Source organism: Giraffa tippelskirchi, chromosome 5, assembly GCF_054371585.1.
Source record: "Giraffa tippelskirchi isolate mGirTip1 chromosome 5, T2T-mGirTip1v1.2.pri, whole genome shotgun sequence".
In the NCBI taxonomy this organism is placed as follows: Eukaryota; Metazoa; Chordata; class Mammalia; order Artiodactyla; family Giraffidae; genus Giraffa; species Giraffa tippelskirchi.
Window position 1 is genome coordinate 39,587,795 of NC_137279.1, and position 17,495 is coordinate 39,605,289.

General features: G+C 36.0%; 1 protein-coding gene and 1 long non-coding RNA gene across 18 annotated transcripts in view; one reads left to right on the plus strand and one right to left on the minus strand.

Moving 5' to 3' along the window:
* The window catches only part of DNM3 (dynamin 3), a 653,888-nt gene that overhangs the window by 266,880 nt on the left and 369,513 nt on the right, over positions 1-17,495 (minus strand). For all 17 annotated transcript variants that reach the window (XM_081489464.1, XM_081489460.1, XM_081489461.1 and 14 more), the window contains one exon: positions 15,943-16,056. In XM_081489464.1, coding sequence (XP_081345590.1) covers positions 15,943-16,056 — 114 coding nt within the window. The remainder of the gene's footprint in view (positions 1-15,942; positions 16,057-17,495) is intronic.
* On the plus strand, positions 670-4,577 carry LOC145505985 (uncharacterized). Its single transcript, XR_014053435.1, has 2 exons — positions 670-1,432; positions 3,007-4,577. It is a non-coding gene; the product is annotated as an uncharacterized LOC145505985 (long non-coding RNA).

Sequence of the window (17,495 nt, forward strand, 5' to 3'; positions counted from 1 at the left end):
CTGTCCTGGGGGTGAAGCAGGGTGGGAGAGGGGGAGGAAGGTGGGAGGGAGGAAAACCCTCAAGCTGAATGAAATCCCAATAGAGAGAATAATGGAGAAAGTCTGGATTGCAATACGTGCAATACGATCCATGCTGAACTTTAGAGATGGGTCCCTTAAAGAACATTCTGGAAAAAAATGTTACTGCCTTAACCCCTATTTATATCTATCCCCAAACAATTCCATATAATGAAAACATCTGCTCTTTAGGCTTTTGTGTGAATGTACCCTCTTTTGTCCTCCTTTAAATTCTGTCATGTTAAAGTGATTCCTTAACAAATCCTTTTCCAAATCATACATTTTGCAACAATTCAAACATTGTCACAAGTTCTCTGGCAAAACATTTGATTACCAAAGGTTCCCCCCAGTTATATTTTGTTGAAAGAATTTATTTTAAAAGTTACCACTTTGATCATTCCAAAACTGGTAGAAAATTCTCTCTTTTATTCATGGTTTTTAGCTAAAATATAAAAAGCAAGGATTTATTACAGCTATTGCTTCCATTTAAATGATTCAGTAATGTCATCCTTTTTTTTTTTTCTATTGTATCTTGGAGGCTTCCATATTAATTATTTCTAACAGAACAAGTAAGATTTTTTAAATCTGCATAGTTTTTTTTTCTTTTAACATAGGAAAACAAACAAACAAAAATCTATTAGGTAGCTTTACAGGAGCTTATTTTTTCAAGAAACACATTTTTACTATTCGATAGGGTTACCAAAGAAGATAAAGTACTTTGGCAATATTTAAGAACTTTCAAATTTGAGGGTTTTTTGTCTTGTGTCTTTACTCCATAGAATAATTGAGTTTCCTAACTTGCTTTCATTTCATGTATGTTTAATTAAATATCTTTTTTCATATTAAGTGGCCTTTTTGCACTAAAGAAACAAATCACCACTGGTTCCTCACCTATTTTTTCCCTCAGGGTGACTTTTAGTCTGGAGACAGAGGGACCCGATGGTGTCCGTGGCCTAAGCACAGAACAGAAACATTACTAATTTGCAAAAAGCATAGCCGAGGAAACCCTGCATGTGCTCGGTGGAGTTCGGCCAACCTATTTTTGAAGCAAGCTTTTAATAAATGGGAAGGAATAGTATGTATTTTTAAATTGTATGGACTAAATTAAAAATCAAAAGTAAAAGTTCACTGTATAAACCACTGCCAACTAAAGGAAGGATGGTAGTTTATGCGCTGGTATATAGACCAATATGCAAAAACATACGTATGGTAAAATAACCTTACCTATTTCCAGGGCAATTAGGATAATGTTTAACTTTATTTTGATATTACTTTGTAAGGAAATATACAAATATTTTAGGAATCAAGGGATCTATTCCAGAGGAAACTAACCAACAATGAACATCCTCTACTAAAACTACCCCTGGAAATAATGGTAAGTGTAAGTATTAAAATTAAATATTGTACATCTTCAGAAAGATAAAATTGTTTGCAAGGCCCATCCAAACTGTACTTCTTAGAAACTTAGTACTTATTTTGCATTTTACCACATGGTGATTGATAAGTTAGACTAGTTACTGAGTTAAAAGAATTTTTTCCGCTGTCTAAGAAAAGGAAATTCAGAGCCTTAGCTTCAACAACATCATTTCTTAATTGGAAAAGGATCAATATAAAACGGTTTATTTACATTTTCAACTCCCACTGTTTGTTTTTTTTTTAAGCCATAGATCTCAAAACCAAAGAAAATTTATTTACAATGGGACAAAATTTCACACTGATCACTTTCTTGCAGTTGTCGATAGGTTTAATGTCCTTCCTGCTTGGCATTTGAGCTTTCTGCCAAGATACTGTGTTTATATTTTTTAAAAACCAAAATATACTATCTACCCCCACCTCTCACCCTACAGACCACCCAAGTTTTTCACTTTGTGGGAAAGAGTTCTGGCACAAAACTCCTAATGAAGGAATCTTCTTCCCCAACCCCCTTTTTTTTTTTCTGGTTGAAGTCTTAAAGCTGTTACAGGACATAAAAAGAAAATACAATTTGGTAATGTAAAAATATTCACTTACCCACCAGCATCCATCCTTACTAAAGAGAAGTCAAACCTTTTGATTACTCTACAAGAGATTTGTTTTTTAAAAACAACCCACTTTCCTCTCTCTACGGAGACTAGCCCACCCATCTCAATGTCGAAATAATAACTAAGAGACCATCATTCATAAATACCGCTTAAAATAACTAGAAGTCAGGCTTTAACCTAAGAAAAGACAGGAAATTCCTGCATAAAGATTGAAACTTTCTTATTTGCTTTCTTCTACCTTTTTAATCTTGGTGTGCTACAAATTATGTAGATAGAAACATCTGTCAATTGTTTGAAGCTCTCTCATTAAGAATTTTTATCAGTTTTAATAAATAGAGGTAATAAAGTAAATTAAGGAAAATAATTAAATCTTAGTTTTGAATTTCCTGACTTTTTGTGACAACCATTTTCCTGGAGTTGCTTTGGTTTAATTTTGCTGTAAAAGACTCAGAATAGGATTCATTTTTTACATTTCTTTCTTAAGGTCATAAATAAAAGACCAAAAAATGGTATATGACCATATATAAAATAGAAGGTACAATAAAATATAAATAGCTCTTTTATATTTTACCTACTATTTTGAGTGATAATGAATTAATACTCACTGAACAGTTTAAAAAACAAAAAGATGTCTGCAATATGTTTTTAGTCTTCCATCTTTTAAAAAAGCTTAGAGTCAGGTTCGATATAACCAAAAATGTGCATATGCCACATACTTACTAAAATTGTGCTTTTAAAATTTTTTAGAAATATAAATTGTCCGAAAGTCTTATAAGTAGAATAAAATCATTTTTAGCAAGATTTTTCTCCCCCTGAAAAACAGTTATGGTTTTTCAGACATAAAGATATTGGGATATCTTGTTTTAATAGAATTGCTTCATATTAAAGGATAATATAAACTCACAAATATTTCTTTCTATTTTTTCAGGTTGCATGCATCATTCCTTTAATTGAGCAGAGTTAACTGGATCAAATTATTTATGGGAGAGAGAGGGAAAGCTATACAGAATTACAGTAATTTTAAATTTCCACCAATATGCTCTTTGTTAGTGAATCACTCCATAAATATTTTCTGTTGCACTGAAGGCAGCAACAGTAACAAAATAGTTCCTTAAGGTATTTGTTTTTGCATACTCTGGCCTTGTAATTATCTAAGTAACAGCCAACTTTAGTGATGGTTTTTGATTCTGTCAAGAAAAAATAATAAGTCTTCTACTCAGAAGTGATGACCAGAAACAGAATCTGATATTTATTTTTCAAAATTAAATAAATGGAAAGTTGCACTTACCAACTTTTTGTTAAAACTGTACCATATCTAATCACTGCATAAAAATTCAGATGTGTAGAATACTGTCATTTTTTCAGTCTCTAAAATCTAATTTGTTCTCCATAAACTTTCTCTTCTCTATTTTCGCAGAATTTTACAATTAAAGGGAAATAACAAACTATTTGCTTCCTAAAAATTCTTTGGAAAAAATTCCCTAACTACACACTCCTTGGACAATAAGGTTTTGTTTTGTTCTTTAAGAAATTCGTTTATTGGAATTTTGACTATCTAGATATTTTATTTTTTAAAGGGCAGAGGAATTTGTTAAATATCTCTAAGGATGTGAATTGATCATTTATATTAAAATAACCAGTAGAATTATGCTCAAGTCACCAGAATTAAATTTCCTAACTGTATGTTTACCACTATTAACTCTTTCTTTTATGAATTTTAAGGAAATTTTTTGAAGGGTCTGATTTTCCTTTTTGGATATGAAATCAAATTTCCTTTTCTACGCTTAAGGTACTATTTTGTAACTGCACTGCACTAACATGTCCAAAACACACTGTGAGCATCACTATGAGCAACAACCTTTTAGATTATACCCTCTTGATTCATGGCACAGCCCTGTAGTTAATTAAGAGGAGGAGAACTTAAGCTCACAATTGCTTTTTATTTAGTTTTCACATCCATACTCTAAAACTTTGCATTAAAAAGAACATGAGAAATTTAAATAAATTTCTGTTGCTTAATAAAATATTGATGAAAATACATTCCCTTGTGAAAATCCCACTGTCAAAGCATCAGATACCAAAGTCCACTGGTTGAACTGTCAAATACACTAGGCTCATTAATTATTATGAATATGGCTTCCATTACCATGTAAATGACAAGCTTCTTTTTCATGGGCAAGGTTATGGTACTTATCCATTACAAGAAACATGTATAAACACAGTCTTTATCTTTAACCTCAGTTTTAAAATATGCAGAGTTTTCATGAAGAGGAAAAACATCTGGTTCAATTACTCTGAACTCTGACTGCATGTGGGCCAGTAGTAATATGAATTGGATTTAAGAATAAACCATGTGTTTAGTCTTTTTTGTTGTTGTTTTTTCCTGAAAATGTCTGTGTGAGTTTTTCTTATGTCAATTATCCATGTTAGCACATTTGGAACAAATGTATCAGTGTACTTTCTGAATAAAGTCAAAAGTCTAACTTGTTTATAGCTCCATAATGTTTTAATGTTTAATTCTATTGTGTGTTTTTCTCCCTTTCCCCTGACCTTCCAAAATCACCAAATCTGGAAAACAGACTGATTGTATCTGCCCATGAGCAAAGGAAACCCGAAGGAACCAAGGGCCTGGCTGGACGGAGTTGTCATGTGTCTGCCTGTCTACACTTGCTGTGCAGAACATCCGCTCACCTGTACAGCAGGCACAGACAGGCAGTCACATGACAACCCAGCCTGAATGACAACCAGCCATTGAAAGAAAGCAGCCCTCACACCATAGCATCTACACCAAGAGCTACAACCAAAATGAGGGACGCGGGGGCCTGGAGTTTTAATTTGTTGGTTTCTTAACTCGTATGTATTATTATTATTATTATTCAAATATTGAAACCCACCAAAAGTAAAGTGAGTGGTGCTTATGAAATATAATAAAACCCATTTCTGAAAATATTACTGTGCTTTCTATAGTTCTCTTTTCCTAATTGTTGTCAGTAAATTACTACCCTTGACATTGATTGTACACAGCTTTGCAGCACCCCCAACATGAATATAACTTCAGCCTGATGCTTGACAAAGAATAAGTAATTCTAATAATTCTATTCCCAAAACTAAGTTGGTTTTGGAACTAAAGTAAACATCATGACTTTTCAAGAGAAAGAAAGGAAGAAAAGAAAAAGAGTGATGAGATAATATTCCAGGGATCATGTATTTTGAATTAACAAACTCTGCCAGCTTGGGTCTGGGTAAAATACAGTGAAAAGAGTATTTACTTCCAACATAATTTTCAAATGTATTAGAACAGTTGCTTCTTTTGATATATGGAAAGCTGAAATTGAAGCTCTGATATTTCCAAGTGTCACGATGTATGTAAGTTTTTTACTGTCATTGTTTAATTAAGAAGGAACTACATTCCTTAAGGTGGTATTTAAGGGGCCAATGCACATGTATTCACTTGGAATACATGCTCCCATTCACTGTAAACTTTCAAACTCTTGAAATGTTCAGGCAATTCAATTATTTTCAAAAAGAACAAAGAAAGGCATTAAAGGATACGCAGCATATATTCTGCCATATCTTTTGGGAAATATCAGAACTTCAGTTTACACCCTGTGAACTGGATTGAAATGACCAGGGCCAGCCTGGTCATATAAATATTCATTTATATGAATATTTCAAACATTCAAGGGTAAAAAGCAGGGAGATGGGTAAACTTAGAAATTTTGTCAACTTTGATTGGAGTCACTAAAATGTTTTAACTTCAGTATTTAGAACTAATATTCCTCTTTCTTAGAAAGATACTGGTCAAGCTTTAAAAAATGTTGCACAAGATTACCAAATTTGGGGGGCTTTCTTAAATCTAAACATTTCAAGTGTATATCTTGGACTACATCAAACTATTTTTATTCAGATATTTCATTTTTAAAATGAAAGATTTAGTCATAAGGCTAAAAACCACAAGGTTCAAAATTTATATTATTATGTGATATTTTACCAACCTGACACCATAGTTTCTTAAAAATAACAACAATTAAAACAGTGACTGGGTAAAACTAATATGTAAAAATATGACTAAAACTAAATTCTTGCATTTACAATCTGGCTTAAGGAAATATGTAATCTGCTAAAATGTGCAACTGCAAAACACATCGTGCAATGAAGGTTTTTACCTTAAGAAAGAGTCCCCTGATTAGCAAATAAAGTCCTAAACAATAGTTCACAAAATGTAAAATATAAACAGGAAGACAATATAAAAATGACTTATAGAATATTTGCATAGAATCACCCAACTATAAATGCTTTATATAACCTGTAGCAAACATATCTGACAGAAGTCCACATGTGGACCCTGCAAGGCAGTGCCAGTGTAGTGCTTGATAGCCCTCTGGCTGACACAATAGCTCGGTCAGAACATAAAGGAGATCTTTCCATTCCACCAAACTCCCAAGGGAAAGCTAAGGAGGTCAGACCAGCACATTCATCCGGTAGTAAGCCACTCCAGGATGATGTTTCAAATAATTTTCCCTTAAAACAGGAGGTTAACATATTGGTATTATATATTTTTTTATCTTAGCTTGAAAGAATGTCATATATATACATACACATTCATATATATGTATATATTTATAGATATGTAAATCTGTTAAATGAGTTACATTTAAAATTTTTACTCTTCCAGGAAAGAGTAATAGAAAGGGTAATATTTTTCTTCTAATATAAACTTCTGAGTACAACGAATAATACATATGAGGGAATGGGTTTAAGTCTATAAGTATTTTTAATAAATTTGAGATAGCATTTACCATTATGGTTTGTTGAATATAATACCATCTATTTTTCAAAATTATAAATCTTTGGATAATGCAAGAACTTGGAAATGTTTATATGAAATAATCCTGCATTAAAAAGCATAACATAAGATAGCTTATGTATATGAAAAAGCACACATATAACTGTGATCATGAAGAATTTAAAGTAACATAAATGTTTTAAAGCTTCATATTTATTGAGAATTTTTTAAAGTAAAAATACCTAAGCTTTGGCTAACTAAAACAACAGAGCAAGGAGTGTGACTAGCGTTCACAGGGTCAGTCCTGACCTCTTCAGAGGGAACATACAGATCTAGCAGGAAACAGCCAGAAACTTGAAGTGTAAGTGCAAATGGAAAGAGCCGAAGATTCCTATAACTTCTCCCTCTCACAGCTTTTGCCATCCAGGGATATAGCTGTCACTTTGTTTCCTATTCCCAAAGTTACATGTGTCAACTGTTACAGCTACATAATAAAACAATACTAAGTAAATATCCCTACAAGGGAATTATATAATCTCCTTATCACGCTATCCAAACACATCAACCCACAAAAATGAGGCCTGTAATTTTTGAAGAGTCCAAAGAATGTCCTTATTTCAATGCAAATTTTGGATTATCTTCAATACTGTAAGGTTGGTACATTTCCACTGGAAATACTTCTGCTGAATTACTCTACTTCCCTAGGAGTATTCCCATTATGATTTTAATCTTCATGTTGGCCTATTAAATGGAAAAAAATATTGACTATGTACTATCATTATTCATAAACTAGATTTTAACTACCATTTACACTTTTCTTATTGATATCAAGAAAAATAAGACTCTCTTTCCTTGAATCAGAATATCCTATTCTAATGTGGTTCTTTTGGAATATTTTAAATAAAAGCCATCATATTTTTTTCCAAAACTGATTTTAAGTGTTAATGTAAAACTATCTGAATCCAAAATCCTTTTGAAATGATAGTTTCTATTTTATTTCAATGCCTTTCCCTTTCTAAGAGCAATCCCTCCAAAGAACCATGCAAAATATATTTATAATGTATGAAAATGACATTGGGAAATTTATTTTCTGTATAAATTATCTTGAATCCAGGAAGTTATATGATGAGAAGAAAAAAAAAAGCCCATTAACCTCCATTGATGAAAATTAAGAAAAATTTAAGACAGTCTGTCTCTAGTGGTAATTTTATCCTGTAACTCAATAATTTGGTTTAGGCACTTGAGATATGATGAATAACTATACTGTGTTTTATTTATTTGCTCAACGACGTCTTCACTCAACCAATATTCACTTAGCATCACCTATCAGTACCATCTACTGGTGGTAGAACATGGTACAAGATAGCGGCTCCTTCTGTCAGGAGGCTTACAGTTTAGCAGGAACTTAAGCAATCAACCAATACTTAGCACATGTAATGAGTTTTTGTCATTTTACCATCGGAAAAAAAAAATCCCTCAAATTCATCCATTTCTATCAGTTTCCCTCAAACTGCCTAGCCCAAGCTGCCATTATCTCTTACCTATATCACAGCAATAGCTTTCTAACAACCCACCAATCCAGCTTTGTCCCCCTCCAATCTACTCTCTACAAATCAATCAAAAAGATCTATAAAAATTTCAAATCCTATTATGTGACTCTCCAGCTTAAAAACTTCAAAGACTTCTCATCATTCTTAGGATCAAAATTTATAGAGTCCTTTTCTCTGTTCCAGTCACAGTGGCCTAAATTCAATTTCTTATATTCAGCAGGCTCAATCTTGCCTTAGGCATTAATACAAACTTTCTCTGACCACTCAGTTTAATGTCGCCCCCCTCCATGCTGTGAGTCCCATCCCAGATACTTCTTAAATCAAACACATCATTGTATTTATTTTATTCATAGTTTGTAATCTGAATCTCATAGGTGTTCTTGATTATGTTTTCTTTATCAAGAAGCATCCTTTATAAGGGGCTTCCCAGGTGGCGCTAGTGGTAAAGAACCTGTCTGCCAATGCAAGAGTCACAAGAGATGCAGGTTCGATCCCTGGGTTGGGAAAATTCCCTGGAGAAGGGCATGGCAACCCACTAAAGTATTTTTGCCTAGAGAATCCCATGGACAGAGGACTGGCAGGCCACAGTCCATAGGGTCAAAAAGAGTCAGACACAATTTAAGTGATTTAGTACGCACACACACATCCTTTATAAGAGTGGGAAACTTGTTAACCACTTTATCCTTAGTGACCAGGATAGTTTCTGGTACATAACAGATGCTCAGAATATATTTGTTGGGAAATAGTCAGGTGATTAGGGGCACAGCACTGACACTTAGTAGCTGGCTAAATTACTCATTCTCTTTGAGTCTCAATCTTCATTTTTAAAATGGAGAATGTACATGAAATATTAACTTAGCTCAGTGCCTGGTAAACTACAAATGTTAATCATTATCATGATGATCATCATCCAGACCACCATTTATATTGAAACCTGGGTTTCATGAGTTTAAGCAGGTAGAATGAATAGCAGAGATTTTTTTTACAACCACAATTACTTTAGAACTAAGGAGCAACTTGTTAACTGAAGTCCATTTGGCTTGGTTGACCATTTTGACTAATCTGGATATACAAAACTGAGCCTGAAGGGAGGGCTGGACTACATGCTAAGGAGAGCTGAATGGATGCACATAAAAGAATGAGGAGACATGGAAACACCTTGAGTTTGGGGCAGTCCAAACTGACAGCACTAAGTAGAGTGATGGGAAGGGGAAGAGAAAGAGGCCAATGTATTCTCCTTGGGCTGGGCCAGCACAAGGCTAGAGCTGCTAAGTACGGTGTCACCGATTGGTTAAAAACTGCTGTGCAGAGGGTTGTCTAATGTTATACTTAAGGTTGTTTGAATTTCTGTATTGCTTCTTCTAACCCTTAGTAAATATAAGTACTACAAATATCTTTATGTTATTATTTTGAGAGAAATCAAAAGAACTGAGTAGGATTCACCCAAGACCCCAAGGGATGTATGAGGACAGGCAAGGCCACAAATCCAAGCTCTGTCCTCACCCCCATATACAGCTCCTCCTTGACTTGGGGTATACACAATGACAGAATGCCCTGGAGAGGATGAACCCAAGAAGAGGCCTATACAGCCCCTAAAAATGTGTGCAGGACCACTTATGTAATAATGCTAAAGGATAATATGGGCTTCCCTGGTAGCTCAGCTGGTAAAGAATCCGCCTGCAATGCAGGAGATCCCAGTTTGATTCCTAGGGCGGGGAGACCCAATGGAGAAGGGATAGGCTACCCACTCCAGTATTCTTGGGTTTCTCTGGTGGCTCAGACAGTAAAGAATCCGCCTGCAATGCAAGAGACCTGGGTTCAATCCCTGGGTTGGGAAGATTCCCTGAAAGAGGGCGTGGCAACCCACTCCAGTATTCTTGCCTATAGAATCCCCATGGACAGAGGAGCCTGAAGGTCTGTAGTCCATGGGGTCACAAAGAGTCAGACAGAACTGAGCAACTAAGCACAGCACAGCACAAAGAATATATAGTCAAGCATAATATATAGTCAAGCATCCAATAGATAGATTATGTTTTCCATAAGCACATTGTATTATATATATTCTCTGAAGATAACAAGTGGAAATAACGTTGCCTAGGACACAGGTTGGAAACCTTTCTATTAAGATCATCTGCCAGTAACATTACAAATATCATTACTGTAACATAGAATAATGGTTCAAAACATGCAGTCCACAGATGTTTGAGGGTGTTCACGAATCCATCTAAAACTTAAGGATAGGGTAGATAGTTCTTTAAGGATAGGGAGAAAGCGGGGAAAACACTGGGGACCTACTATTATCATCAAACCAACTCTAGCTTAAAATTATTACGTGGAGTTATCACACTATTGCCTCTGCCATCTTGGATAGGAAATCACATAGTTTGATATCACCATCTCTAATTCACAGGCTGGAGGAGAGGCAGCAGGAAAAAGTCCCACTGAAGAGATAAGAGTCTGAATTTCCTCTTACTATCTGAACCATACCATTCTCTGCTGAAAAATTCCAGATCCCATACATCTTTTCTCACAATAGGAAATGACATCAAATTGGAAATTAGAAGCTATGTGAGTTAAAGAATGACATTATTGTTCAGTTCAGTTCAGTCGCTCAGTCATGTCCAACTCTTTGTGACCCCATGAACCGCAGCATGCCAGGCCTCCCTGTCCATCACCAACTCCCAGAGTCCACCCAAACTCATGTCCATTGAGCTGGTGATGCCATCCAACCATCTCATCTTCTGTTGTCCCCTTCTCCTCCTGCCCTCAATCTTTCCCAGCATCAGGGCCTTTTCAAATGAGTCAGCTCTTTGCATCTACATTATTGTAGGAGGGTGTAATATTACTTGCAATGATAAGAATAAATATATAAATGTGATAACTACAAGTTTATAAATGCACTTATTAACATATGATTTCTTAGAGTTGTACAAATTCCTTTTGAGGTGATTTGGTCAATAACAGTCCCTATTTGATAAGCTAAAACAGAGGCTCAGAGAAGTTTGACTTGTTCCAACACTGGCAGTTAATCATAGAAAATTCACATTCTCTAGTATCTCAACCTTTTCACTGCACCATTGTCTATAGGGTCTTTCGTTCATTAATGTCACCCTGTAAAGAGTTTGAACCATTATTCTTTAATCACAAGTATACTTCATAAGCCATTTACATTTACCACAAACCTGTCATAAGTTAAATAAAACCATAGCTATTTATATGACATAATATGCTATTTATTCAACAGCCAACTAGATCATAATGAAAACATATCAGTCTGATTACATAAGAAAGCAGAAATATGACAGAACATAGAAACAAACAATAATTCTCTATGCTAATTTGAATGTAAGTTATTAAATAAATGACGAACATGTAACTTAATAATATTTACAGGGTCACATTTGCTTTACTGAGAGAGAAAAGCTGCCATGGAACAGGATTTCCAAAATGTGTAGGTACTGATGTGAGAGATATGAGGGGAACAAAATACAAACACTCAACTTACCAACAAACTGACTCCAAAAGTTGAGTAAGAACTCGTGCTTATTTTCACAAAGGAAAATTCCAGATTTGGGGTTTTCAAAGTTGCCCGCAAAAACATGTTTAATCCATATCCAGAAGCATAGTTAAGCTATGACAGCAAGGCTAGTATGAAATCTAAGCATCATTTAAAACTGCTACTAAAGGATGGGTGTTGAGGGAACAAATTCAAGAGGCCAGAGACTGATCACTACCTCTAAGCCCCACCCTCCTCACATTTCTCCTGACCTCCTTTCCCCATACCCTCTCTTCCAGCCTCGTCTCCCAGCAGATGCTAATAACTATTAATTGAATATCGCTGAAGAGCAAGGAAGAGTGCTGACGCCTCCCTTCTGTCCCACCAGCAGGCTCAAAGGTGGGCTGTGGTGGTAGGAAGTGCTGGTAAGAGAAACTGAGCAGAATAGAGAACCAGGGTGACGGCAGCCAAGAGGCAGTAAGATGGGAATGAATGAGAATGGCTCCAGGGGAATAAGGCTCTGCCCACTGACACAAAAACTTTGAAGATAGGGGTCATGAGTCAGGCATTAATATTTGGAAATTTTCCTACCTGTTTTTTTGAACAGTTTTTAATGAGAAACAGTATCTAATGACTACAATGTAGCTGTATGTGGTCCATCAAGTTGCGACCCTGAACTTGAGCTCTCCTCTCCATCCAGCACAAGCTCTTGCTTCGACCACTGATACAGTCTTCTAGCTAGTCTCCCTTCTTCTAGTCTTGCCGACCCCACTCTATCCACATACACATTCCATTCCACACATCATGCTCAACCCAGCAGCCAGAGTGATCTTTCTAAAACAGAAATCCAATCAGGTCACACCTTGACACAGGTGGATGGTTTTCAATTATCCTCAGAATAAAATCTAAATCATGGGTGGGGCCTGATGGGACACCTCTGATTTTATTTCCTATTTCTCTGTCTTACCCCTCCTCCATCTTAGTGCTAAGCTTCCTGCCCAATTCCACCCTGGAGGGCTCTTCAATACAATCTTCTACACAGTTCATCATTCCAGTCTTTGCTGCAGTGTTACTTCCTTCCAAACACTCAATCTAAAGGTTCCTCCTCCCATCGGTTTCTAGCTCACTGACCAATTTTCTTCAGAGCATTTAATATCTGATATTGTATTATTAGTCTAGTAGTCAGCTCCATAGAGCACCAAACTTGCCTGTTGTTTTCTCTTTCTTCAATTACTCTAAATTAGGAAAACAAACCTTTTCTTAACTTTCTTCACCTCAATCAACCTAATTTGTTTCCAGGGTCATTGTTACCCACCCCTGCCTCTCAAGACACACACACACACAACCACCTTCCACATATATACCTTTAATAAAAATGTTCTCTGGCACCCAGTTACTATTACAACTGCACACATGTATTTTCTATTTATTGTAATCAAGTGCTCATGACAGAGCTTCAGCAGCTGAGATTTTGTAAAAATCTATTCTGAGTTTACAGCAGAGAGGAGGGGCTGATGGGTGACCATGAGCTCACCAAGCCCTCAAATCCTCCTCCTTCCCTGCAGAGAGCATCATGGGCCTTCCAACTGGCTTGTTTCAGTACCCACACAGGCAAACAACGACAACAATACCCCTAAAGCCATACTCCAACAGTAGTGGCTAATCCGAGTCTTCAGAGCCCCTGATACTAGCACTCAGGGAAAGGTCAATGCTGGGATGCCTGGAGCGCATCTTAATAAATCCTCAGTGGGATGAGGTTGACTAGGAAAACTCCAACACCTTGGAGGTTCTTGCCTCCATTTGTGGTTGAAGGCATAAACTCTGGAGCCAGACAGCTTATATTCAAATTTCTGCTTTGTCATCAAGCAGTTGTGAGACCTTGGCAAGTGAGTTATTCTCACCAAGTGTCTTCCATAAGAAAAACTGAACCCAAAGAAATGACTTTTCAAAAGGTTATGTTTTTTCCTTCATTTACTTACCTGAAAAATGAAGATAATTATAGTACTTATCCCTAGGATTATAATGTGGATTAAATGAGTCATTAGTGAAAGTTGCTCAGTTGTGTCTGACTCTTTGCAACCCCGTGGACTATACAGTATATGGAATTCTCCAGGTCAGAATACGGGCGTGGGTAGCCTTTTCCTTCTTCAGGGGATCTTCCCAATCCAGGGATAGAACCCAGGTCTTCCGCATTGCAGGCAGATTCTTTACCAGCTGAGCCACAGGGGAAGCCCAAGAATACTGGAGTGGGTAACCTGTCCCTTCTCCAGTGGATCTTCCCAACCCAGGAATCAGACTGGGGTCTCCTGCATTGCAGGTGGATTCTTTACCAACTGAGCTATGAGGGAAGCAAATGAGTCATTAATCAATATAAAACTAGGAATTTCCTGGTGGTCCAGTGGTTACGAATTCACTTTCCAATGCAGAGAATGTGGGTTTAATCCCTAGTTGGGGAATTAAGATTCCATATGCTGTGGGCCAACTAAGCCAGTTAAGCTGCACCTAAGACCCGACACAGCCAAAAGTAAATAAGTATATAAAGAAAAAAATAAAAATAAAACTAGTTATAATTATCATGCTTCTTCAGCAAGGTCTTTTGCTTTCCCTGGAATAACTGAGAAACACTCAGAGGCCAATCTGTATTTAAATGTACATAAATAATCACCTAAATCCTTGTAAGCAAAATATGTCTAAGAGAAGATTTAGTAGGGCAACTGAACACAAAAGATGATTTTCTATTTCCTGATGTTTATATCTAGGAAGGCATCTCAGAGCTCTGGAAGCTCTTTAAACATTGGAGCTTCCACCGAATTAAGAGGGTTATCTAAGTAGCCAGCCCAGGAAAGAAACTAGTGCTAATCCTCAGGCTCATAACCAATGTCACATTTGACTGAAGTTAGTAAAATACATGACATAAACATTTGAAATAAAGCTTTTGAGTAGAAATTTCCTTTGGATCTTTCTATAGGATTTGATTTCCTTTACTGCAGAAAATGTAGTGGCCTTCAGTGGGTCATCTGATACTTATTCCACACACTATTGTGCACAAAGCACTGAGGAGGCAGAGAGAACTAGGCAGGACACAAAGCTTTCCTCCAACAATCTGAGAAAGTATCTTGTAGTGCTTTCAAAAGCTATCAAGCCAAGAGTGGAAGGACTTTTAACTCTGAAATGCTTGCCATTTACAGCCAAACACAACTGACACAATCTCACCTGTAAATACCTTTGCCATCACAGAGTATTCTTAACCAATGTTTGCATGCTGCGTTATAAGCACCAAAAACTTCTCACCTCAGACCAGAGCTATTAAAATTTCCAAAACAGTGCTGAATTTCCATCCATGCCCTCCCAAGTTTACCAGTATCATTTTATAGCACTTTAATAGCTCTGTAAGACTGATTTTCATGTGTGTATGCTTTTCTAACTATCAGATTTAAACGAGTAATAAGTCACAGGACCAAAATTATTAACATTTAACGTGAACCAGAACACCATAATTATCATAATTCATGCTTTTACATAGATATCAAATTCTCAAAGAAAAAATTTGTATAAACAATTATCTGGGATTCACTTGAAGACTAGTGATTTGGACATTTTCAAAAGCCTGTCATTTGAGACAGATGTCACAGCAACAATTCCAAAATGCTTCATTAACTCTGCATCACTGCTATTAACTTTGTTTCTATGATGGTCTATTACCTTGAGTGTTTTCAAAACATTATAGCTTTCACTATATCAGTAACTTGCCATTCTTACAAAGAAGGAAGTTTTCAGCTACAGGTCCCTAACTCCATTCCTTTAGGTAAACAAACATGTGAGCACATCACAGAAATAAAAGATATTTGAGGGAACTACTGTAAAATTTAAAATCTATGAGGAAAAAAACAGTGTTTCTTCAAACAAACATCCCAAGCCAAGTCTTACTAAACGAAAACCACCAGTGTCTCAAAACTGTATATCACAATAAAATAAATTCATCTGAAACAGAAGCATTTTAATTTAAAAAATTCTGTCACTTTTGTGACTTACCTCATCATCTTTGTACCAGGACAAACTCTCAGCAGTAAGCACAAACCAGTATCCCTTAGAGCCTCCTTTCATGATGCCAATGTTGCTGATGGTTAGCCATCCCTTGCGAATCACCTTCAAGAGAGCACAGATCGCCAGAGATGTTTAGTTTAACGTGAGCCTCCTAAGTTAAAAACAATGTGCAAGTTACAGTAAGAACAGCATTGTTTCCTCAAAGCTCAACTTCTCTTAAACTATTCAAAATAATATATCTTCCAAAAGCCCAGATAACCAGAGGGAAGTCTCTCCCATCAAATGAACAAAATCTAATAAAAATTGCAGATTCGTAGGGATGGCGGAAGCACAGAGACTGAAACAGGAATAAAATACAGCAGACTAAATGCTTGTGCCTGGCCTATTTATGGCACTGCTGCTACAATTAAAATATATTTAGTTGATTGGATGAACAACAATAGATTCTCCATGCCCACTGTCTCTTATCCCTGTCCAGCCCACTGGCCCATTTGTTTGCTTGGTTTGCATCTCAGAATTTCCACCAGAGACTGGCCACCAAATGGTGAAAAGAAAACACTCAAGCCAACCAATTAGTTCCTTGTTAACAGCTCTGAATAGGCTGAATGGGAGAAAAAGCTGAAACAATACGCTAAAATTAAAAGTTTGAAGGTTTTAATGGTGCAGATTTATCCATCTACTTCTGGTTGTTTTTGCTAAGCTAAAGAATATACAGAATCATCATAAAACCTTTAAACAGTGTTTAACTTTTCAAACATTAACAACTTGGATAGAAATGGCACTTAACTGAAGATCTATTTTTTTCTCATGGTTGTTGCAAAGTTAAATTCTGTTTTCCATGTGGCATAGTTTGCCATTTCCTCTATGCTAGATAGCTTTTGTTGTCACAGAAATTAAATACTACATGGAATTGTAATATCATTCTAAATATAAAAAATCACCCTATACCTACATGTTCATTATGCTAGACATCCTGAAATATGTTTTAAAATTACTTACTGAATGACTAATGAGTGTCACTTCCTAAAGGTAAATGGAAATACCCTAATAATCAGATTTTATTTTTACATTTACATTTTATTTTTTTACATTTTATTTTTAAGTTTTCTGGTTGAAGAAGGAAAGCCAATTCTACGGAAAACTGTGAAATAAGTCAAGGTCGTTATTGATCTTCCAAGACTCATTCCTCACTCCCAGTCTCCGTTACCCTGTTTCAGTACCTACCAGCATCAGCTCTTTTTCCCTTTTTAACTCTATAGACCCCCAGACAGAACCCCATTCAGGCCCACACTAAGGCAGTGTGACTGTTTAAAATTACTCCTTCTTATCCTCTGCTTCAGAAAGAAGGAAACAATACTCTTAAAGTATGGTTTATACCAGCTAATAAAATAAAATGGTTACAGTAAATAACCATTGTGATGCTCTCTAAAAACACAGATTCTTGGGACAACTACAAATCCACATGAATCAGAATACATACATATGAAACCCAGGAAGCTACTGATTAATACTTTGCTAAGTGAGTCTTTTTCATACTAAAG